Raw genomic sequence first — 22,959 nt, forward strand, 5'->3', positions numbered from 1 at the left:
GTCTGTAATTCGCAAGACGAATCTTTTGAGCCTAGTTAATCTATTGTTAGACAATAATTGTCAAATACAAACAAAAATGCTACAATGTCAAACTTCAAAAACTTTTAACATCTAAACAAGGCCTTTTTAAGTTAATAATTTGGTTGATTAGCTTTCCATTTCAATATATTATTGATTGCAATTGCTGATTTTTTTTTTTGTGAAACTGTGACAGAATTGCTAAGGCAATGAGCATTAGTGAGAGTAACTTACTAAATTTAAATCACTGACCTAATTTTAAAGTCCACGAGTGGTCCATAAACTTCTAGGTCGTGTCTAGCCAGTGGTCACTGTACTTTAAAAATACATTTTTATGTCCCTAATCTTTATTTGGGTACTGCTGCAAAGAAGAGACAATCACAAGCTAAAATGGAGAGAGTTACTCCATGTCTCTCTATCTACTGATGCTGATTGGTACTTCTACATGTTATAACAATTTCAAGTTATGCTCAATTAAATATGTGTTATATGTAGTATACATATATATCTATATACGAAAGCTACATCAAAAGCGAGATAATGGATAGGGCCACGTCGCCCACAACCCACTAGCCATAAGATCGAGTGTCCATGTAATCTGGTCCATCCAATACGGGTTGGTTCGGACCGAGCATCCGATTAAATAACAATATTGCTATGTGTCAACCGGTTAATCTAGGAACATCTCTCAAACGTTTTTTTGGCCGATGGCATCTGATCCGTTTCCTCGAGGGAGCCGCGTAGACGACCTGCCCGTCTAGGCTACGTATATGTGAGCAATCTGAGGGAGTGCTCGTGAGACCTTCGTTTGGCTGATAAGTCATGATATTCTGTTGGCTAATTTCTTGTGAGAGGAAAATATTACTAAATAATTGACAGATTGAACATAAGTAAACGAACAGACTCAGCTAGCCCTCCATTTGCTTTCTGCATGAGAGGCCGACGCTGTCTCCTTTTGCCTAGGGACATGTGTGCGCTGCCGTCTCCGCACTGGTGCCCCTTCCGGTTGCAGCAATTTTGTTTAAAGTTTGTATTTTTTAAAATATTTGTGAAGAATTTATGAATAATTTGATATATATTTCTCTGATGTCTAAATTCATAAAAGGCGACCTGCTCGTCTAGGCTACGTATATGTGAGCAATCTGAGGGAGTGCTCGTGAGACCTTCGTTTGGCTAATAAGTCATGATATTTTGTTGGCTAATTTCTTGTGAGAGGAAAACATTACTAAATAATTGACAGATTGAACATAAGTAAACGAACAGACTCAGCTAGCCCTCCATTTGCTTTCTGCATGAGAGGCCGACGCTGTCTCCTTTTGCCTAGGGACATGTGTGCGCTGCCGTCTCCGCACTGGTGCCCCTTCCGGTTGCAGCAATTTTGTTTAAAGTTTGTATTTTTTAAAATATTTGTGAAGAATTTATGAATAATTCGATATATATTTCTCTGATGTCTAGAATTCATAAAAATAATTTGATTTTTTTTAAAATTATATATTTATGTTATTCACAAATTACATCACTCAATAAGTTACACTGAAAAAAGCATTATAAATATAGTAATAAAGTAATGTAAATATAGTTATATGATAGTGTAAGTCTATTGAAAAAATTCAGTTGATGACAAGGGCTAAACCCTAAATCCATCGCGAATCCTCATGGACCGTAGCTGGCCACGCCCACGCCGGTGAGCAGCCGCCACGGGTGCAAACGCGGACGACGCGGCCGCCACCTCTCGGGCCACGCGAGCGGTGCACGCCGCCGCCGCTCGATGAGCAGCCGCCGCCGGATTCGCCACCACCTTCACGACCAGGCCGCCCCCGACCACCCTGCGTCCACCTACGGGTGCGGTCAGCAAGGTGGTGCTCGAGCACCCCCGCTCGTCGCCGACGAGCTGCCCCCACCGGCCTAAATTGGTGCTGCTACCCCGTTCCCCGCTGCTTTGTTCTAAGGTTGAGGAAAAGTAAAAAAAATGATTAGAAACTCTTTCTCGGGTTCAGATGCAATTTTCATGACTCATGTGAATAGGACTCCACAGTACACAAAGGTTTCGGGTTAATTACTTAGAACACCAGGGTCTCCAGTATAAAATAGTTTTTCCTTTTCTGTTTCCTTCTTCTTTTATGCATATAACCAGCTGAAACTTTGAAAAAAAAGTAGTAATTCATAAAAAATTCTAAAAAGTAAAATCCAGTTTTATTAGACTCCTTATAAGTAGATCAACGCAATATATACATACTTAATGTGTGATCTTTTAGTAGAAAATTTTGGTTGTATATGTGTATTATGTTTTTTAGGGTTCAATTCATATCTGTAGTTCCTGTGCTCCTTTTGTAATAAAATTTTTATGGTAATCTACTCATTGCATGAGTGTTCTGTGATAAACATTTTAAGTTCATTAGATGAAGAATGATTGAGTTATTGATTTAACTTGGTTTAAGCTTATTAAATAGTTCAAAAACATTTAGATATTCAGTTTTAAATGTATAATGAAGTAATGACATGTACCTACCTTTTTAACCTGCACCAAAGTGGACAATCATAGCACTGACTTTTAAACTAATTTAGATAAACAAATAAACAATAAAAATAATCATTCCTATATTCCTTATGTTAGCTCCAGTGAACTTCACTGCAGTCCCAGTTAGGGCAGGAAGCACACTCATGAAGCAAATAGTCCTTACCTCACTTATACTATCTATTTGGATCCCACTGGTCATAAATATATATAAAAAATTATGTTATTCATCAATTTATATTTCTTGCCTATTGATAACAACTAGCATACTGGAGTCAAGTGTTACAATCTCTATATACTGTATGCTTTGAGATCTGTTAAACAATACTAGGCAGGCACTAGCAATAGGATAGCATGATTTTACATTCAGATATACAGATTAGCTCCTTCCACCAAATAGAAGATTAAGTAATCTTCCAAAATTAGCAGCTATCCATAGAATCCGATATGAAGAGCATTACTTCCATCAATCATCAAATTAACTGATTTCATGTATCCATAACTTCCCTGACCTCGAAAAGTAGACAAGCATTTTGCTCAACTTAACTAAAAATTAATAACATACAGAACAAGACTTATATTTTGTTCATGTATTTTAAATTTTAGTTAGTAGATGTCTCAGATGTAGACATGGTTGATATTTCCACATATGAAGTGCCTTCACTACATCATATGAATTTGAACTTGTTGATTCTCGATCCAGAAAAATTGTGTTTTAGTCACTTAAAATCAAAATCAAGAGCCCATATAGTCTCAGATTGTTGGTTCAATGTACAAATGTATTGGCCTGGCAACTGGCCTCCTCCATGGAAGGAGCGGCAAGGCCGCGCCATTCTTTCTAGTTAATATATTATACAATTACTACTATGTGGTATTACACACGCCAAATATTGGGCTTTCAATTGTAAAAAACAAACAGTCCTTTACATTTTGAATACCCAACCTCGAATCCTGGACCCGCCTGTTGATATTACGGGATATGTCATTCCTCGCTGCAGGTTTATTGTACAAGGGATACATGCAACAGAAGTTGTGAAGCCATGCCTACCCAAGAAGAAACTGTGGTCACTGAATCATCACCGTCTAGTGATCCACCTATCACTATTGGGTTGGCCGTGAGCAGCTCCAAGTCCAGCAAGTATGCAGTGAGATGGGCTCTGAAAAACTTTGGTACCAGAAAGAGGACAAGGTTCATGCTCATCCATGTCCGGCAAAAGGTCACACTTGTCCCAACCCCGAGTAAGTAGGCATTCTTCAATTCAAATGCGTACATTCTCTTGCAGATGCAAATCTAGTTGGCAAACAAATTTTCTTGGTTCTTTGTAGTGGGCAACTATGTTCCTGTTGATCAAGTGAGGGATGACATTGCCAGTGCATATGAAAAGGAAGTGGAATGTGAGGCCCAAAATATGCTCCTTATGTACAGGAACATGTGTGATGGGAAGGTTTGAGGCTCCTTTTCAAGACAGATTTTATTCTTTTGGAATTTTCACATTCTCAAGTGCACACTCAAGCCAAATAAACATAATGAGATAAATTGAGTAACAAGAATGGGCAAGAATAATTAGGCACACCTTATGAATTAATTAATGCCAATCAGTAATAGTACTTTCAAGCATATCGGATATATTTGTGAAAACAGCAAGCGGCATTAGCAAGCAATAATATGAATTTTTGATCGACCTACTTTACATTTGTGATACCTTGGTGTTCAGGTTGAAGCTGAAGTATTGGTTGTCAAGGGTGATGATGTGGCAGAAACTATTTCAGGTGTTGTCTTAGCATGCCAAATCCACAAGCTTTTTGTTGGTGTCTCTTCTCAAGGCAACTTTATTAGGTACTCAAAACTTGTTCAGTACTAATTAATTATGAACTGCATACATGAAAAGGTGCTAATTTGGTGAAATGGCTTAGGAAGTCCAAGGGCACTAGGACGTCCTCTCGCATATGCAAGTGTGTTCCAAGTTTTTGTATGGTGTATGCTATTTCAAAAGGTGGGTTGTCCATGGTTTACTCTCCTGGATCAGAAAGTGACAACAGTTCTAAGATACTCCAGGTCAACGAGAGTTCTAACAGTGAGCTTTCTTCAGATAAGTCATCGGTATCAGGTAAAGTCTCTGGAATTTCTATTGCATTGTCAGGATAGAATAATAAATGATTCCAACTTGATTTATTTGTTATATTTAACAACCAGAGTAGTTGTGTGGAGCCTCCTTGTAATTGTAGCTGATATAGTCATATAGAGAACTTGTTTGCTATGTTTGTACTCGTGAAGTTTGGAGCTCCTAGTTTCCTTTTTGTGATCTAAATGGTGTGCATGGCTGGGGCGAAGAAGCTTCAAGAGCTTGGTTTGGCGCTGGCTGACTAGGGTTGTTTAGTTGTGGTCGAGTTTTGGTTGTTTTCTATGTGTTCAAAAAATGCGGGTGTGTAATCGCCTCACTCATATTTGGTCCCCATATGAGTGTGGATCCTGTTGGGGACCCCCCTATTTTTCTTCTCTATAATACAATGAAACGCAGCTCTCCTGCGGTTTCAAAAAAAAAAAAATCTAAATGGTGTAATGTTGTCCCTTTGGGTTTCAATTGGAAAGAAATGAGTGTCATTTGGTTCAGGCACAAACCAGTCCGAGAAATTTATTCTTTTCATCCCATGCAGATATTACACCTTCCGCAATTTCCAGATCCAACTCGCTTGGTGGGAATCTGGACAGTCTCCCCTCTGCACATCATAATTGGCCACACTCTTTACAAGAACATCTCTCTGGAAGCACTTCAACGTCTACTGTTGATGCTCAAAGTATCAGTCCTTGTACTGATGGATCTAGTAACTTGCGTATCTCAGAAAAAAGTCCAACCGTGAGCAGGGCACTGCAGGAATTGATGCTCTCAGAGGACGAGGTTAGTCATGCGTTTTCTTCAAATTTCATCTTACTGCATTATGGTGTTGAATCATTATACATGAGAATCCAATCAATCCATGCCAGACCTCTATATCTGTGTCTCCAATTAGTTGTTTGTACTAAAGCAGCTCTGCAATCACATATTACATTCTGTATAGTATTTATCCTTCTGGTTTCCTGAATCTGAACTAATCTCTGTAATTCCTGTAATTTGAAAAATATAGCACTTAAATTACATTACTGATCTAAGCTATTAATACTTCTTATCTAGGCAAGCACTCCTTGTGCTAGTGGTCAAATTTCTGCATCTACTAATTTGCCTGTCTCCGGCAAAGCTCTAACTATAAAGAGTTCGCTGCAGGGATTGATGCTTTCGGAGGACAAGGTTAGTTAATTTTGCAGTGTGCCTTTTTGTTGTCTACTGTACTGATATATGAGGCTGAATATTTTTACATGAGAACCAGTTTCAGATCTCTATATCTCCAGCAGTTAGTTGTCTGTACTAAAGCCGCTGTGCAATCACATATGTGCCAACATTGTACAGTATTTACCTTTTTCTAATAGTCTTTTGGCTTCTCAGATGTTTGCAATTTTCTTTACTTCAGCAGATTTAATACTTGGATGGCTTCACTTATTTCATATTCTCATCTATTCAAATTTCTTAATTAGGCAAGCACTCCTTGTGCTAGTGGTCAAATATCTGGATCTAGTAACTTGCCCATCACAGACAAAGCTCCAACTGTAAGCAATGCACTGCAAGAATTGATGCTTTCAGAAGACAAGGTTTGGTCATGTAGTTTTTTTTCACAATCATTTATGCATCACAGTACATTTTGTACCTTTATATCTTCTGCAATTACTTATCTGAATTGAAGTAGCTAGGAAATCACATATGAACATCTTCATAGAGTAGTTAACCTTTTTGGGCTCCTGAAATCGACTTCCATAGCTTTTGTAGTTCGTAAAGAAAATAACTCTTCGTTTAATGTTAAAACTTCTTGAATAGGCAAGTTAGGGCATCTTTTGCCAATTTCTGAACTCCCATAATTTCTTATTTCCCCAACACAGGATAATGTCAATTTTGAGCTTGAAAAACTCAGGATTAAACTAGGACATATGAAAGGAGTGTGCAAACTCGTTCAGGATGAGTCTACCAGTGCTTCTCAGCAAGTAAGTTTAGAAGTACTGTTTCTCAATACAAGCAGATAATTATTTTCCAAATTCACATAATCTTACACGTCTTCAACGTATGTTAGATGATTGACCTAGTTGAAAGACGTGCTCAAGAGGAAGCTCGGCTGCTGGAGGTCCACTACAGGATCAACACTACTATTGAGGCAGCACAGAAAGAGAGGGAGCAGCGGTACGCTGTAGAGGCGCAAGCCAGGCATGTGAGGGACCTTGCAAAAGAAGAAGCTTTGAAAAAGCAGAATTTGCAGCTTAGGGCATCAAGGGAGGCTGATAATATGCAAAAGCTGGAGAAACTTCTTGAATCGGGAGGCAAGTCATACATAATATTTACATGGGAGGAGATAGAATCTGCTACATCATCGTTTTCAGAGGCACTTAAGATTGGATCGGGAGCTAATGGAACAGTGTACAAGGGCAAAATCCACCAGAAGACAGTGGCCATAAAAGTACTCAAATCTGATGACAGCCGCATCACCAAACATTTCGAACAGGAGGTATATCCCGCACCATTGCAAAGTTAACAATTAAGTACGAAGATCATAATGGTACCAGTAATTAAATATTTACATATCTGTATTAACTCTACAAAAGAAGCTAAGATCTGCGATGCCAGGATCCCAGCATCCAAGATCACTGCTGTATTGAAATCCAGATTAAAGTCCATGCATATACAGAAATATATGCCTTATTTGTCATCTCATGTTAGTTCATGTTGTCTCTATTAAATTTTTATGGGATGTGCTCTCTTGTGCAGCTTGAGATTTTGGGTAAGACCCGGCATCGCCATTTGTTGCTGCTTCTAGGTGCCTGTCTGGACAGAGCTTGCTTGGTGTACGAATACATGGAGAATGGCAGCCTTGAGGATCGGCTGCAGTGCAAAGGAGGCACAGCCCCACTCCCATGGTACCACCGTTTCCGTATTGCATGGGAAATATCATTGGCTCTTGTCTATCTACACAGTTCAAAACCAAAGCCAATTATCCACCGTGACCTCAAGCCTGCAAATATACTCCTTGACAGCAATTTCACTAGCAAAATTGGCGATGCAGGCCTTGCAACATTGCTTCCCTTAAGGGACGCTTCGTCAACACATACAATTCAAAAAGCAACAGATCTAGTTGGTACACTATTTTACATGGATCCAGAGTATCAGAGGACAGGTCAAGTCTCAGCAAAATCTGATGTATACGCTTTGGGCATGGTGTTCTTGCAGCTTCTGACTGCAAATTCACCAATGGGGCTAGCAGACACTGTTGAGCGAGCAGTGGAAGAGGATCGCCTTATTGACATCCTGGACCAGCATGCAGGAAAGTGGCCTGTGCGAGAAGCGCATGAGCTAACTCAGCTTGGCCTAAGATGTTTGGAAATGCGAAGCAAGGATCGACCTGACCTGAAGTCTAAGGTTCTTGTAGTTTTAGAGCGGCTGAACAATATGGCCAGCACTGCCTGTGACTCAGTGCAGGCAGTCCCAGTTGCACCACCAAGCCATTTTATTTGCCCTATACTCAAGGTATTTCTACCATTTCTGTCATACCCAATTTGCATGTAGGCCATGTCTAGACATATAGTTGTCATCTTCATGAAAGGCAGACTAGGCAGTTGATGCGTTTAAAATAGATGAAGAACACTATTGTGTACCTGACTCTGACTGAAAATTGATACTAATTTCAGAATTTGAAGTATGCTATGGTGTACCTGATTTATAAAATAAAAAAGAACAGTAGGGCTTTGTTTGGCTGCACACAAATCTACCCTGATCCATATGGCTTGGGAGGGATTGAGCTACTGGGCTCATTTCCACCTCAAACCCTCCTAAACCATGTGGATTGGGGTTAGATTTGTGTGCAGCCAAACAAACCCTAAGACTTGCAGGTAGTCCAAGTTACTCACGGCTTGATGTCTCCATTATTTTACTTGAAGGGTGTGAGGTAATACTTCCGTATGTTTTTTGTTCTGCAGAGGGTAATGCAGAATCCATGCATCGCATCTGACGGGTACTCATACGAGCGGGTTGCGATTGAGATGTGGCTTCATGAGAATGATGTGTCACCATTGACGAAGACACGGCTTCCTGACAAGAACTTGGTGCCCAATCATGCTCTGCTATGCCTGATCAATTGTTGGAAGGGAGAAGCAGGAGCTACTGGGCTCATTTGCTGAGCTTTACTACCCACGGATATCGCATTAGAAGCTGATTCTGTACAGGTTTGTCTTGATAACCTCCATTTACTGTAGATACCGTGGTCAAGTGAGTTCTCTGTAAGTAGCAGTTTTGCAGCATCTCTTAGACAGTACTACAATGTGATAGATCCCGAAGGTTACTTCTTGTTTACTCCCGATTATAGTTCTGAATCTGTCGAGTATAACAGTGACATGGATCCTCATCAATCCTCTGTGCCTCTGTCTATGGCCTTGTTTAGCCCCCCCCCCCCACCCCCCCAAAAAAAGGCATTATCATGACCTAGTTCCTTTTAGTTTGTTTCACTACAATTTAGATACTGAAATGTTATGAGAGAAAAATACTGTTTATTTGATAAAAAGTACTGCTGAAATAGTGCACTAGAAAATCATCACACATGAGTTGAGCTATCCCATTCCCATTTCCTTGTGCCGGTGCCTGCTGCCGACTTTGGCGCAGCAGCAGCCGCAGCCGCAGCACCAGTGCACCACCACCAGTTGTGTCCAAAAAGACAGGATTGATGAGGATCAAAAGGAACGGACAGCGAGCGCCGGCGATACCCGCCGTGGCGGAAAGGCGGCGCCGCGCCCGAAAAAGCGACAGGCGATTGTGTCGCGAGCCTTATGGCCGCATGCATATGCATGCGCCGCACATGCGCGCGTGACGACGGGTCGGCGTCGGTCGTCGTAGCAGTGAGGTGAGAGGCGGGCACCAACTTTTGTCTCCGTCTCCGGCGCCGGCGCGGCCAGATTTATACCGGACGTCGCCGTCGGAGAATCACCACCGGCCGGTAAAAAGGGCGGCGGTGCAATCGGATGCACACAAGCGCACTGGAAAGCAGAGGTGAACCGGGAAACATACGTGGCTAATTTTACATATACAAACATATATATACATTCTGACTCTGATTCAGTGGTTGGTTCACACTGATCCTCTGATCTCATCAAGGTGGCTGCAGATGGCCATGTCTCACACCAGTACAGTACATATTTCTACCTTTTTTTTTCCTTCGTCATTTTTTTTTGCTTTCCTTTCCTAATTACTACAACTACGGTACTATACTGCTAGGTTTACCTATGAAAACAAAGAAGATTAAAGTACGATGATGGTGACCGGCCTAAAAGACTTAGGACTGGATGAGAATTGCTGGGGAGATTAGATAGGAAGCCAAAGGTGTCGGAGCGGCTTCTCATGTTCCAAATGACCCCAGCAACCCATGCATCTTGCTGATGGAAAAAGGCAAAACAAGAGTAGTCGATCTCAAAGGCTTCAGCATTGTCGTCATCCGATGATCTCGTCTGGAACCGCCATGAACCTCGTCCGCTTCTGCATGCAACAAGGGGATGGATCGGAAAATTTCAGAATGTGAAATCAGATTATAACAATAAGAGAGATTGGGGTCGACGCTATGTGTAAACAGATATGCATAGAAGGCATCGTTGGATTTGGTGAAGTCGCAGGGATTGGGACGGGTCGTTGGAAAGCCTTTGACAAACCAACGGTTCCCCTTGAAAAAGGAAGCGTTGCGATCGTGAATTGATCGAAATTAATCACTGTCTAGACTCTTATTACTCGATCTCCCTTTGATTTCTCTTCTAGCTACTACCAGGAAAAGAAAAGAAAAGAAATATAATATATAAAAAGAAGCAAAGTCGCGTTGTAGCTCATGATTGTCCTTCAATTTGTCCGGGCTACTAATAACGACGTCAGGTGGTAGTAAATGCTGCAAGGACTAATCGTGCCCCTTCTTCAGGATTACTCCTATATATATTGTTTGGTTTATCATCACGAGTTGACGACGGAACTAGTGGGTTCATCATAACTCCTACCAACGATCTATTTAGGGCCCTTTTCTCATTAGAAAAAGAAGAGACACAACTCATCCACACTGTATATATATTAGACGTTTAGACTATTATTAGGGCACCGTGATGTGCAGCCCCCATCTCTTCGCATGCAAATAGACGTGCGCACGTGTCTTTTTTTTATTTGGCAACCACACTAGCTAGCTGTAGATGCAGGTTTGAAATTACATTATTCAGATCAGAAAATGTGTATGTATATATGGAGCAATGCAAATACTCCTATAGTATAATAATAAGGAAGAAGATGGTGGCATGCCTACGTCTGAAAACGTCACCTAACCGGAGGGCCGGGGGCGGGTAGTCCTTGCGAGCCATGTCAACTCGTCACCAATCAAAGTTCAAAAAAAAAAAATCATAATGATCCCATGGGCCATGGCCGGGTAGCGGCCAGCGGGCCATCTGAGGTCGTCGCAGCGGCCGTGGTACAGCGCGCGCGCGCGTGGTTAGTCTAACAGACATGGAATCTTATAGGCACATGCACGGGCCGATTAGCCGGACGCGTGTGCTCGCCCCTCATGTGACGTGGACCCATTAGCAAGCAACCAGGCTAGCTACGTGCTGGCTGGCTAGTTAACTACCACTACTACTGATCTGATCCCATCCAAGTCCAAAGGCTGGCATGCAGGCATGTACTATGCTGGGATTTGTTAAGCCAGAGGCAGAGGACAGGACACACGCCGGTTAAGTGAGCACCTACTACAAAAAACTAAACCCAAACTGACATTTCTTTATTTTTCTTTTCTTTTCCTTCTGAAAGGAGATACTGTTAGTTAAATGAGAGTGGCTTGACCTGCTTCTTAGGAGTAGTTATTAATTAATTTGGCCTTTAGTTTAAATTTGCCTGCGAGTGGTCCAAAGGGACTAAGGGAGCCTTAGCTACTCCCTCTGTTCATATATATATATATATATATATATATATATATATATATATATATATATATATATATATATATATATATATATCCAGAGGCACGATTTGATTGATATAGTTTTCCTTTAAAACAGTAATTTATTAAGTTGATATAACCATGATGTCAGGCTATGCATTGAAGTAGACAAATGTAATGGTATGTAATTTCTTTGTAATTGACAATGCTTGTTTTAAATAATCGGGTGCCCTGCCCTGTGATTATATTGGATCATGTATTTTTTTTCCTAAAAAAAATATTGTATAAAGAAATTATGCATGGTGCTATTGTCAAAGGCATGTAACATCATGGACTCATGGTTTGGGAAAAATAAAATAAAAAGAGGTTATGATGAGTGCAGCTCCTAAAACTCCGACCACACATGCATGCCTCTCATGCCTCATGCCGGGCCAGACAAGTATCATGCATGGGGCTGTGAAGTGTATAATTAGGAGGACTATACTATACTCTAGTACTGCTCTACTACTAGTTGGAGTACTAAGGCCAGTCTCAATGGCACATTTCAATACACTGTTTCCAAAACAAAATACTAACACAGGTGTGACTGCGAGAGATACCGCTGCGTGCCCTTGCTTGCTTGTGGTTGTGGTTGTGCACTGTCGCGCTGTGTATGCCGCGCCAAGCCAACCCCGCCTGCAGCTGCAGCTCTAGCTAGTCATCCCACTCCGCATCAACCAACCATCATGCATGGATTGGAGTGGAACAAGGCGTCGTCCCGGAAGGTTCCGCCCTGTCGCCGTGCGCCACCCCACACATGCATGCGCGGCAGCCGGCAGCCGGCAGCCGGCAGCGGCACGTGAGCCCCAGGCGCCGGTGTGGCGTGGATCGAGCGCACTGCGGGCGGGCGGGCGCGCGCGTGCCGCCCGGAGCGGAGCGGAGCGTCGCGCCGCGCCCACACGGCCACAGCACACGTCCCCGAAAAAGTGGCCTCGCCCGCCCGCGTGCAGCGGTACCGACTGCCGACCGCTCCTCCAGACACAGACAGCCACAGAAAAAAAAAATATCCTAACGTTCTGTTCTGTGTTTCTCGTATGTTCAGTTTAATTTGCAGCCGGGCTTCTGAGATTGATGATTGATTAAAGAAAAATCACACGAACTAGATTCTAATTTTTATTGTCCAATCCATGCATCCGCTCTCCATTCTCGTGTTCCAAACGAGCAGCACTCGTATGCATGCTTTTCTGTCAATTTTCGTGGCAATAGTAGTACGTTTCACGATTGTGATGCACCGTCGTCGTCTTTGCGCATTTCGGCGCTTTGCCCGTGTCCTAGCTAGCTACTACAGGCTACAGCCTAGTGTCGTGCAGCTAGCTAGCTTCGGATAATATGATTGGGTTGTTTTTCTTTCTAATTGATCGACCATCATTTTTTTTTGGGAGGGGTTAGTTAATTAGCACAAGAGACATCCCCCTAACCAGCTAGGCCTAGCAGTTTGCATTGTTTAAGTTGCAGCTCAGAGTACTAGTATTGTTTTGCTACTGTACCAATCATACGTCGTTCAAGAACTGTGGAAAAGGATGCAGCTAGCTAGCGTGATAACAAAATACTAATACTACTTGTCGTCGTAGTAACTAATTGAGGGTAATTAAGGAGGAAAGGGAGTGGAGTAGGAAGATGGAGATGGAAGTTTTGACCATGCACGCTAAAATGCTATATGCTCACCTCTTTCTTCAAGCAGCCCGGCGGCGGCGTCGGGTTCCTGCCGGACAGCAGCGCGGAGGCCGGCGGCGTGGTGGTGGTGGTGACGCCGGCCTGGCCCTGGTCCCTGGCGACGCAGAGCTGCATGATCCGCTCGGCGGCCTCGGCGGGGTCCTTGCTCTCCTTCATCAGCCGCGCCACCTCGGCCTTGGGCAGGCGCATCCGCAGCCGCACCGCGCCGTCCACGCCCACCTCCACGGACGACGGCGGCTTGCTCATGGCGGCGAGCCGCGCGGCCGACGACGGCACGATGGACGCCGCCACGTCCGACACCGTGCGCCGGGACAGCATCAGGCTCTCCAGCCGCTCCCTGGCGCCGACGTGCAGCGCGCCCGACCACGTCTTGCGCGGCGCGCGCGGGTCGTCGTCGTCGCCGCCGCCGCGCGGGATCTGCACCAGGAAGTAGAGCTTCCCGGGCTTGAGCGGCGCGTCGCGGTCCATCGGGCGCGCGCGCACGCCCAGGCGCCGCACCTCCTCCGACTCCAGGAGCTGGTGCCCCGGGTGGCCGCGCAGCGCCGCCCCCGCCGCGGCCGGGGTCTTGTACCGGAACGTCCCGCCGTCCACCGTCATCACCTTGGCCGCGCGCCGCCTCCCCGCCAGAGCGTTGCCCATGGCGCGGTGGCCGCAGTGCCGCACGCCCGACGGCCCCGACCTGCCCTGCCCTGCCCTGCTGGATGCTGCTGTCTTTCGGTTTCGGGTGTTGGTGCCGCTAGCGACGACGACGAGGTGCTGCTGGGGTTCGCGTACATACGTGTGGGGGTTGGGTTGGAGGAGTGACGGACGGAATGAGAGAGGCGAGCAGGACGTTATAAAAGGAACGGAAGGTTGTCCGGTGCGCTTGGCGGGGGGCCGGGGCCGATCGACTCGACGCTCGAGTTTGGTGTCAAACAAATCTGCATTGTCTGTCTCTTGCTTTGTCACCGTTGTTGGCCGAGATAATGATGGGCGATGGCACTGAAAGAAATGTACAACCGATGCTCATGTTTCCTTAACCTTGATCTGGCGATAGATCTGAGCCGTCGGAAACCATCTCTTGACCCTACCTTTAGCTAGCTACCCCCTCTTTTCCCTTGGCTTGGTTGGTCCCAACAGACCCGGACCAATGCTAACATATTGCCATCAGTACTGTCTGGCCATTGATTTGAGATCTCAAGCTAATCATATGAAACATAGAACCTGTGAATGAATGAATAGATATTAGGATTATTTATACGAGTAATAATATAAGTTGAATTATTATTATACGAGCGTCGTGAGCCTCTTACAAAATCACACTATGATTAATTTCTTTTGTGTTGCTGTACATTAACATTGGTCAAAAAATGCCATGCTTTTAATTTGTTTTTGCTGGGGTATTTTCCAGCAGGACCTACATACATATATTGCTATACTATATTTTCTTTAATATGCTCCAGCCAGTGCATGTCATCACATCCATTACTTCTTGCTTAGATGGGACAACACACAAGTGATGCCACCGTACGTTACCGCATGCAATGGACTAATTGTTATGTACCATATATATAACTGAAAATTGCAAATGGATCTAGCTTTTTTTTTAAAAAAAAAATCAAGTTTAAGGATCTGGCTTATTCATGATGTGCAAGCATGGGATATGGTAGCTTATTAAAAGGGTTAAATTAGGTCAACACAAACAAAATACCATATGGCATGCTGTCCATCCAACCATCATCGCTTAACCAGAATATACCCCCGTTCAGCTCAAGACGATCGAGTGCATTAAAAGTTTTGTGCATCTAGTGGTGTGAGCGTGAGAGCATGGTGTGATAGGCGTGCGTGTGTGAGTGTTTAGATACTACCGCTGGTACGGTTAAGTTTGGGATAATCCCCCAAAAAAGTTTTGTGTATGAGAATCAAATGTGTATAGTGAGGAAACTTTTGTCACGCATATAAGGTAGAACTCGGTTTTATTTGCCTTGTTTCGTTTTCTTATCTATTCGGCTAGCACAAGGGTCTTGTTTAGTTGCATTTTTTTGTTGCAAAAATGGACAATGTAGTATTTTTTTTGTATTTGATAAATATTGTCAAATCATAGATTAACTAGACTCAAAGAATTCGTCTCGCAAGTTACAAACAAACGGTGTAATTAGTTATTTTTTATTTATATTTAATGTTTTATATATATGTCGTAAGATTCGATGTGACAGAAAATCTTTAAAAAAAATTAAAACTTTTAGAAATTAAACATGGCCTAGGAAAGTTTAGTCGCCGAAATGGTTTAATTAATGCCTTGATCGATTAGTATTGGCAAATAATAAGAATAAAGTGAGCAGTGGGCAAGTCAAGTGTTGCACCTTGTTCGTAGTTTAACGGCAATTACATACATACCCATATCGGGAAAAAACATTCAAGTTGATGACACCTATGGGTCCTCTGTTCGCTTGGCTGATAAGTTATGACTGAAAGTATTTTTCACTGATTTATTATAAGAGAAAAACACTGATAAGTATCTAACAAATTCGGCAGATGAGTTTAAGCGAACAGTCAAACCATCTACTCTACTACTACTACTGCTCCTACTTATATTCGTAAAGGAATGACGTTAAATTAAAGGAGGGTAAAACCAAATTTGGATTGCGTCCACAGGAGGTATTCACAAAAGTTTGCTCTTTTTTTTATTTGTAAAGATTGTTCACTATAGTACCGTTGATCATTGCTACAACTGTGGTTCATATCTGGGATGTTGTGTAGCTTCAATAAATAAATAAATAATGAAATGAAACCTTTGTTTGGATGAGCTGGAGTAAAAAAAACTATATAGCTGATCGCCTGATCCCAACAGCCGAACCTGTTATCCTTTTTTTTTTTTTTGAAAATTTAGCTTGAACATCCTACAACCCAGCTAACGAAAAACTACTGTATAAATTGTCTCTCTATCTATTATACAACTAATAAAAGGATTAGACGATCCAAACATGCCCGAAGTACATATAAAAACATAGTGGGTCAAACTGAAGAGAAGCAAGTTTCCTCACCAATACCGGTTCTCCCGCGCGTATCTTGGCATTGTTGGTAGGCGCGTGAGAGCTCTCAGCTGTGGTCAGTCTTGCATTGGTTGCCTACAACTACGGTCTACTGGTCCTGAGGTCCGACCATTTCTTCCTCCAGGTCTTCAGCAAGATAAATAGGTTTTCTTGGCCAGTTAACTACGCAACTAAGGTTGATCAAGGAGATGTTAATTTACTACTGCAGATATCAGGAACAATACTAAGACAGTTGTTTTTAGGTTGTGTGTCTTCATTTTCTCCGTGTCTTTGGTTCAGGTCTTCGGCTGATAGTCAGATCTATCGATGTTAAACTTAAGGATTCTGTGTTCTTCTAGACTTCTGGTTCAAAGTTCAAACATATCGTCAGTTTTTCCCCTTCTGTGTGATGGCATGATTGTGATTTGTGGCCCCTGAAGTTGCACTGAGCACCCCCCCCGGTTAATTAATTTCCCTTTTGAAATGTGGTAGCAGCTCAATTTCGAAATGAAGTAAGTCATAAGATGTGCTCAAGGGCCTCCGAAAAAAAACGTCGTGTTTTAGTTCTGCAAAACAGAGAGAAAATAACGTGTTCTTAAAAAAACCTATGCGATAGTTCAGCTACAACTTGCACATTCAATTGGATGAAATCCTTTTTTTATTATTTTTCTTTTTGAAACTTGATCACACATCCAGTTCAGCACGTAGATAATTCAAACTTCGTATATCACGTAATGCTCAGCTTGTGTCGGTCTGTATTACTTATTACACGTTTTTCTTTTGCTAATCTTACTTGTACAAGTTTAAATCGCTATATAAATTGAAAACTATTGTTCTGAGAAAGTTCCAATTTAAGTTGGTCGCATTTTTGCCCGTAACAGTAGTAGTACTAGGCGACTAGCTGACCTCCCATGCATTTGGTATGCACCTACCACGCAGAATCGAGACCGGCCGGTCGTACGGTTTACCGGCCATTAGCCAACACAGACACACAGTTAATTAGTTCATGCATGACCGTGTCAAGGTAATGCATGATCCATGGTGCATATGATGTGAGTGATAGATTAGTTTTACTAGTGATTTGGTATGTCATTAATCCAACCCCTCTATCCTCTATGCATGCATCTCATCAACAACCTTTATTTCCCAGTAGAAAACACTTTAGGCCGGAATCAGTAACTTTCCCCCCAACTTGTTGGAACCAGTCGCTAAGATTGTCTCCAATACAACAAGCAAAGCGCGACCCATACCCAAAACAGGTCATTCATAGTTTTTTTGCATACCCAAAACACTCTCCACGGAAGACGCAAACACACCACCTATTTTGGTTACGAGGCCATCCGGAGCGCAATTTAGCATCTCCTGCTCGCCACGACACAAATCATTGCCGCATCAAGCCTTCTGTTGGAGAAGGGAGGTTTTGGGTCCATGACTTATTTGTATTTCGTGACCCAAATGATGATATGGGTCTTCTATTTGCGTTTCAGCTGTTGGAGATAGTCTAACTGTAATTTTTCAAAAGAGAGCGCCTCCTTTAGCTGGTTGAGTTTTGTAGGTAGATACTCCCTCCGTCCGAAATAAGCAGTATTTTAGATTTTTCTAAGTCAAACTATTTTTAAGTTTGACCAAATATATATAGAAAAAATATCGATATTTATGACACCAAATAGGTAGAATATGAAAATATATTTCATGATAAATCTAATAATATTTAGTTGATATCATAAACATTACCGTATAAATTTGGATAAACTTAAAAAGGTTTAACTTATAATAAACCTAAAATATTACTTACTTTGGAACAGAGATAGTACTAACATCCATTTTTCTAAAAAAAAAGTGCAGGCAGATTGGTGCTAACGGTGGTCGGTCGTTGTGTATGTACTTAGCTAGAGGTCTGAAACTCTGAACGAACGAGTATATGCCGTAGACTCGTGTGTATACATACAAATATGAAATCGCCAACTTTTGTTGCTGTTTAATTTCCTTTTCCCTGCTTTTCTTTTCACCTTTACTTTTCTGATGTGCTTTCAGTGCTTGGGCCCCCAATTTCACTTTTTTCTTTTCTCACGAACAAGTGACCTTCCAGAAACGAGATTTAGAATTAATTAGCAGACGAGGATCGGGATTGGGCAACCGACCACTACAACGGCCATCACCGTACCATATCATCCTTTAACCATTATTATTACATACAACCAATCACGATGAAGAAACATGGTGTGATCAACATTAGTAGCAAATCGAAAACCATACATATATATACATATATATATATAGAGAGAGAGAGAGAGAAACAAAAATAAAAAAGCACACTTATAGCTGGTGCCGGTTGCATGGTCAAAGAAAAGTTGGGATAATTATTAAATTAAGCCGAGGAATGAAAGCGAGGCGAGCACCGAGCAAAGCCGGATTTGTAGCATGCTGGCGCATGATTTCAGGGGATTTTGCCGGTGCAAACACACCATGACCACTAAAACTTCAACTTGTTGGTTGGCATTGCAACGTACACGCTGAACGTAGCGTGCATTTGCAGTAATAACAGTAGTACTGTCAGTACACTAGCTAAACAGCGACGGGCGCCGCCAGGCCACCCGGTCGCCGGTGCGCTGACGGCCGCCGTAGTAGTATCTTTCTCAGGTCGTCGTCTGACTTGTGCAATTCTAAACGGAGAGGGCGAGATTGCCCGCCCGGCCGGCCGGCCGGTCTCATCTGGCTGTCGACGCTAGTTCTCACGCGAGCTTTTTCAGGGACCGATCGGTGGAAGCATTGGTTGTTTTCAGGTTTGAAATGAGATTGCTGGTGAGAAGACGGCGGCATGCGTTACTGGCCTGTTTCTTTCGGCCAGTGTTTCGGTTATTTATCACAGATTGTTCATGCTTTCGGTAGGCAGGCAGGCATGCATATATATATATATATATATATATATATATATATATAATGGAGCTGACATATGCATGTTGTGCTTGTGTGGTTTACAATTTTTCCAAAAGCTCGATCTAGCACCCCAGGTGTGTGAAGTTTCCATTCACGAGTAGTTGTCGTGTCATCGTTACTGTTGTGCCATGCAAGAGTATGCAACCACAAACACCAGCTCATTTCCATGCATGTGGTACAAAATCAAGGGATCTTAGATGGAACTGCAGGACAACTTAAAAACGACGACAGTTTTGTAGGTATTGCATTGTGATTTGTCTCTCAAGAAAGCATGAGACAGACGTACGTACCGTCTAATAGATGACTTCATGATGACTATCAAATTATTAAGACCACTAGTAGATTATTGATGCATGCAGTAGAACAGTCGTACGTCATTCTCGACCGTGCACGTACTAGTAGGCACACGTACGTACGTCTGTCTCGTAGCATGTAAATAATGTAATACTCCTACTACTTGTCTAATACTAGTTTCCAAAGCTGATTAATAATGGGAGTACTAGGGTTTAGCTGGCCGCTTGCTTATAGCTAGCCTGCTGACAAGGCAGACAGTAGCCCAGGAGTCACGGGAGCACCAACCCGTGATGCCCGTACGTCCATGTCGACGGACAACAACATCGATCTCCATCTCTGCTTCCTGTCCATTCCTTGCTTACTACTAGTACTCTAGTAGTAGTTGCTTGCAAAGTATTGTCATATCATACCAGAGAAAAACAGCCACACATATAATCGACCCGTTAAACAGGCCGGGCCCCTCTCAGATCCATATCATCATATCATACCAGAGAAAAACAGCCACACATATAATCGATCAACACGGGGCCAAGCTAGCTAGCGCCATCTCCTGTCTGTCTTGGACGCTTCCAATGCATGCACTGCATGCATCAGCGGATCAGCCGGTCTGTGTAGCCATGATATGGTATGATTGTGAGATTAGTTTACGGGGAACGTCGTCGTGAGGTCAGCTTGACAAGCCAGCGCCCGCCATTTATTTTGCTGCTAGTATTTACAATCTGTCAGCACAGGATTGTGGAAGTAGGAATGAAGAGCAGGTTTTGTCAGGGTTCCCGAGTTCAGTAGGGCCTTGTTTAGTTCCAAAATATTTTGCAAAATAAACACTGTAGTTTTTTCGTTTCTATTTGACAAATATTGTCCAATCATGGACTAACTAGGCTCAAAAGATTTGTCTCGTCAATTCCGACCAAACTGTGCAATTAGTTTTTATTTTTGTCTATATTTAGTACTTCATGCATTTGTCTAAAGATGCGATGTGACGGAGAATCTGGAAAATTTTGCAAAATTTTTTGGGAACTAAACAAGGCCTAGATAATAATAATGGGCATGGGCGCTGTTTCTTTAATTTGGGCTTGAAACTGCTACCCGGCATATAGACTATGGCCTTGTTTAGTTCAACCCGAAATCCAAAAAGTTTTCAAGATTTCCTGTCACATCGAATCTTGCGGCACATGCATGAAGCATTAAATATAGACGAAAATAAAAACTAATCACACAGTTTGACTGTAAATCACGAAACGAATCTTTTGACTCTAGTTAGTCTATGATTGGACAATATTTACCACAAACAAACGAAAGTGCTACAGTTCCGAAAACTGAAAAACAAGGCCTATGCTAAACCTGAGCATTTTGCGGGCAGACATTTACCAGGCAATATATAATGGCCAGGAGAATGCACTGCCGTGTCCTGAACTCGCGAATTTTGCGCGCGTAATTTGCTCAGCGTCTTTGTGTTTGTTCATTCAGTCACGCTTTTGGGTGTGCTGTGCTTATTAGACGACACTTGAACCGATTTCCTTAGGTTGTCAAACACCAACTGTACCGCATGGTTGGACGGAGTCCTTTACTTTTCACAACCGATCGAGCTATAGAGAAGCATGAGTTTCCACGGACTGGACTGGTCATGATATAGTGTGCACCAGACTCAAGGACTGCATGATATGGACAGTAGAATTTGAAGGTCAAGAGGTACATGCATGCATGCATGCATGCACAGTTCTCTGCATGAATGCAAGAGTTCTCTTCAAGCATAAGCAAAACAGCATGCACAGTCAACTAAAGGGACTTAAGATATAATAAGAACAGATATATTGCCTTATTACGACCAAATTTAAAAACAGGTTCTGGGAATTCAGTCAGACCTTCTGCTTGCTTCTCAAGACTTGTTAAGTTACACCTGAAATCCAAAAACTTTTCAAGATTTTCCGTCACATCGAATATTGCGGTACATGTATGAAGCATTAAATATGAATAAAAAATAACTAATTGCATAGTTTATAAGTAATATACGAGACGATTTTTTAAGCCTAGTTAGTCCATAATTGAACAATAATTACCAAATAGAAACGACGAAAATACTACGGTACCCGAAGCTTTTCACCCGAGAACTAAACAAGGCCTCAAGTTACTTTTGCTTCAGCGTTCATCTTGTAGCTAGACTAGATATACAGAGTCATAAACAATGTGGTAATATAAACCGTCTCCAAACTAAATTCAGCCAGAAAAAAGACCGCCCATGCATCTCCATTGCACCCTGCAATTGATGAGGCTTAAACATGTTATCTCAATGATTGGCAAAACTCTTTCCTGGTCTTCAGAAGTGGGGGAAAAAACAAACAAATCCAGAAAAGCGGCCGGGGTGGCATGCATACAGTGCAAGCAAGCGACTCCGGCCCTATTCCAGGGTCATGCTGACCGTGCGGGCATCTCAGCTCCATGACGTACGAGACAATCTTAATTAGCGAGCTTAAGAATCTCTACTAGGAGTTCTTAATCAAGTTAGGGGCAGGTACGTACGTGTTTCAGTAGGCCAGTCGAAGTTGGCAATCGCGATTAGTCGCTGCTAATCCCTTTTTTGTGCCGGGATTTATTTGTAAATGCGCAGCTTGACGAGCGCACCTCGCTGCACAACCTAACCAAGAGCATGCATGAGAGCCGGTAGACTTCATGACCCCCAATCCGGCTTTTTGCTTAATCACTCGCAGTAACTAATCATCCATCACTTGTTAATATATACGGAGTACTCCTAGTCGGCAGCCGCCGACAGTGTCGCGTGTTTTCTGATGAGACTTTCTGGCAACCAAGTCTACCACTGGCCTAACACTGAACACAAAACCCCGGTAGTTTTGGTCTCCAGCTGAGACAAAATTATGGTGTGCTGAGTTAACAATTGCTGCTAGCGAATAACCAGTGGACGAGACAGAATGCCGGGCAGAAGAGAACAGTGGTAGTAGCTGAAGATGAGTAGGACGCTAGCACTTAATAAAATTCTAAAGAGAATGCGTCATCTGAGTAAGTAGTATCAGACAGGGTCGTAAGTTATTGCAAAGCCAACAATTTGCATGCATGACTCCGTTGTTGATCTTTATAAATCAGCCGACAGCCCAGTAGACTGGAGTAGATAGAACCCAAGAAAAGGCCTGCCTGCTGCACGCACCTAGCAGCTGCTGCAAACCAACCACTTTTGACTAGATATGGTAGGTGCTGTTTGATCGCTTATATTGTAGTACTAGTATTCTTGTCCTCATGATCACTTTAACTTAATTCTGCCTTTTGGGAGTACTATGTGACAAACAGGTTAATAAGCACTTGAATGGCTGCTCCGGGTTGTTAATCTGCGAATCTTTGTCAGAGCCAAGCAAGCAATGCATGGTGGTCGCTTTGCTTTTTGAAAAGAGCCAGAAATAAAAAAAAGAGAGAGATCAATTTCTTTATTAGATGCGAAAAAGG

General features: G+C 42.6%; 2 protein-coding genes across 6 annotated transcripts; one reads left to right on the forward strand and one right to left on the reverse strand.

Moving 5' to 3' along the window:
* Window positions 1,604-10,378, forward strand: LOC8056241 (U-box domain-containing protein 35). 5 transcript variants are annotated; one of them, XM_021453715.1, is made up of 13 exons: window positions 1,604-1,967; window positions 3,532-3,772; window positions 3,860-3,978; window positions 4,249-4,370; window positions 4,448-4,641; window positions 5,189-5,430; window positions 5,704-5,817; window positions 6,102-6,215; window positions 6,501-6,602; window positions 6,689-7,117; window positions 7,378-8,133; window positions 8,583-8,828; window positions 9,871-10,378. In XM_021453715.1, the coding sequence occupies exons 2-12, from the start codon at window positions 3,574-3,576 to the stop codon at window positions 8,781-8,783; spliced, it is 2,592 nt and encodes an 863-aa protein (XP_021309390.1). In that variant the 5' UTR covers window positions 1,604-1,967; window positions 3,532-3,573; the 3' UTR covers window positions 8,784-8,828; window positions 9,871-10,378. The 5 variants fall into 5 exon arrangements, with proteins under 5 accessions (XP_021309390.1, XP_021309389.1, XP_021309388.1 ...); XM_021453714.1 differs by lacking the exon at window positions 9,871-10,378 and having other exon boundaries at window positions 1,604-1,931; window positions 8,583-9,011; XM_021453713.1 differs by lacking the exon at window positions 9,871-10,378 and having other exon boundaries at window positions 1,605-1,967; window positions 8,583-9,011.
* Window positions 9,647-14,204, reverse strand: LOC8055802 (uncharacterized protein At1g66480). The gene is made up of 2 exons (XM_002462311.2): window positions 13,259-14,204; window positions 9,647-10,128 (listed from the first exon to the last, which is right to left on the reverse strand). The coding sequence occupies exons 1-2, from the start codon at window positions 13,904-13,906 to the stop codon at window positions 10,084-10,086; spliced, it is 693 nt and encodes a 230-aa protein (XP_002462356.2). The 5' UTR covers window positions 13,907-14,204; the 3' UTR covers window positions 9,647-10,083.

The sequence above is a fragment of the Sorghum bicolor genome, chromosome 2, assembly GCF_000003195.3.
Source record: "Sorghum bicolor cultivar BTx623 chromosome 2, Sorghum_bicolor_NCBIv3, whole genome shotgun sequence".
Classification (NCBI taxonomy): Eukaryota; Viridiplantae; Streptophyta; class Magnoliopsida; order Poales; family Poaceae; genus Sorghum; species Sorghum bicolor.

Excerpts from the sequence above, each read along its gene's own strand:
- LOC8056241 (XM_021453715.1), top strand. The coding sequence starts at position 3,574 with ATGCCTACCCAAGAAGAAACTGTGGTCACTGAATCATCACCGTCTAGT. Across the intron at positions 4,642-5,188 it reads AGATAAGTCATCGGTATCAG|ATATTACACCTTCCGCAATT; the intron begins GTAAAGTCTCTG and ends CATCCCATGCAG. Across the intron at positions 6,603-6,688 it reads CTACCAGTGCTTCTCAGCAA|ATGATTGACCTAGTTGAAAG; the intron begins GTAAGTTTAGAA and ends AACGTATGTTAG.
- LOC8055802 (XM_002462311.2), bottom strand. The coding sequence starts at position 13,906 with ATGGGCAACGCTCTGGCGGGGAGGCGGCGCGCGGCCAAGGTGATGACG. Across the intron at positions 10,129-13,258 it reads CGGGCTGCTTGAAGAAAGAG|AAGCGGACGAGGTTCATGGC; the intron begins GTGAGCATATAG and ends TGTTGCATGCAG.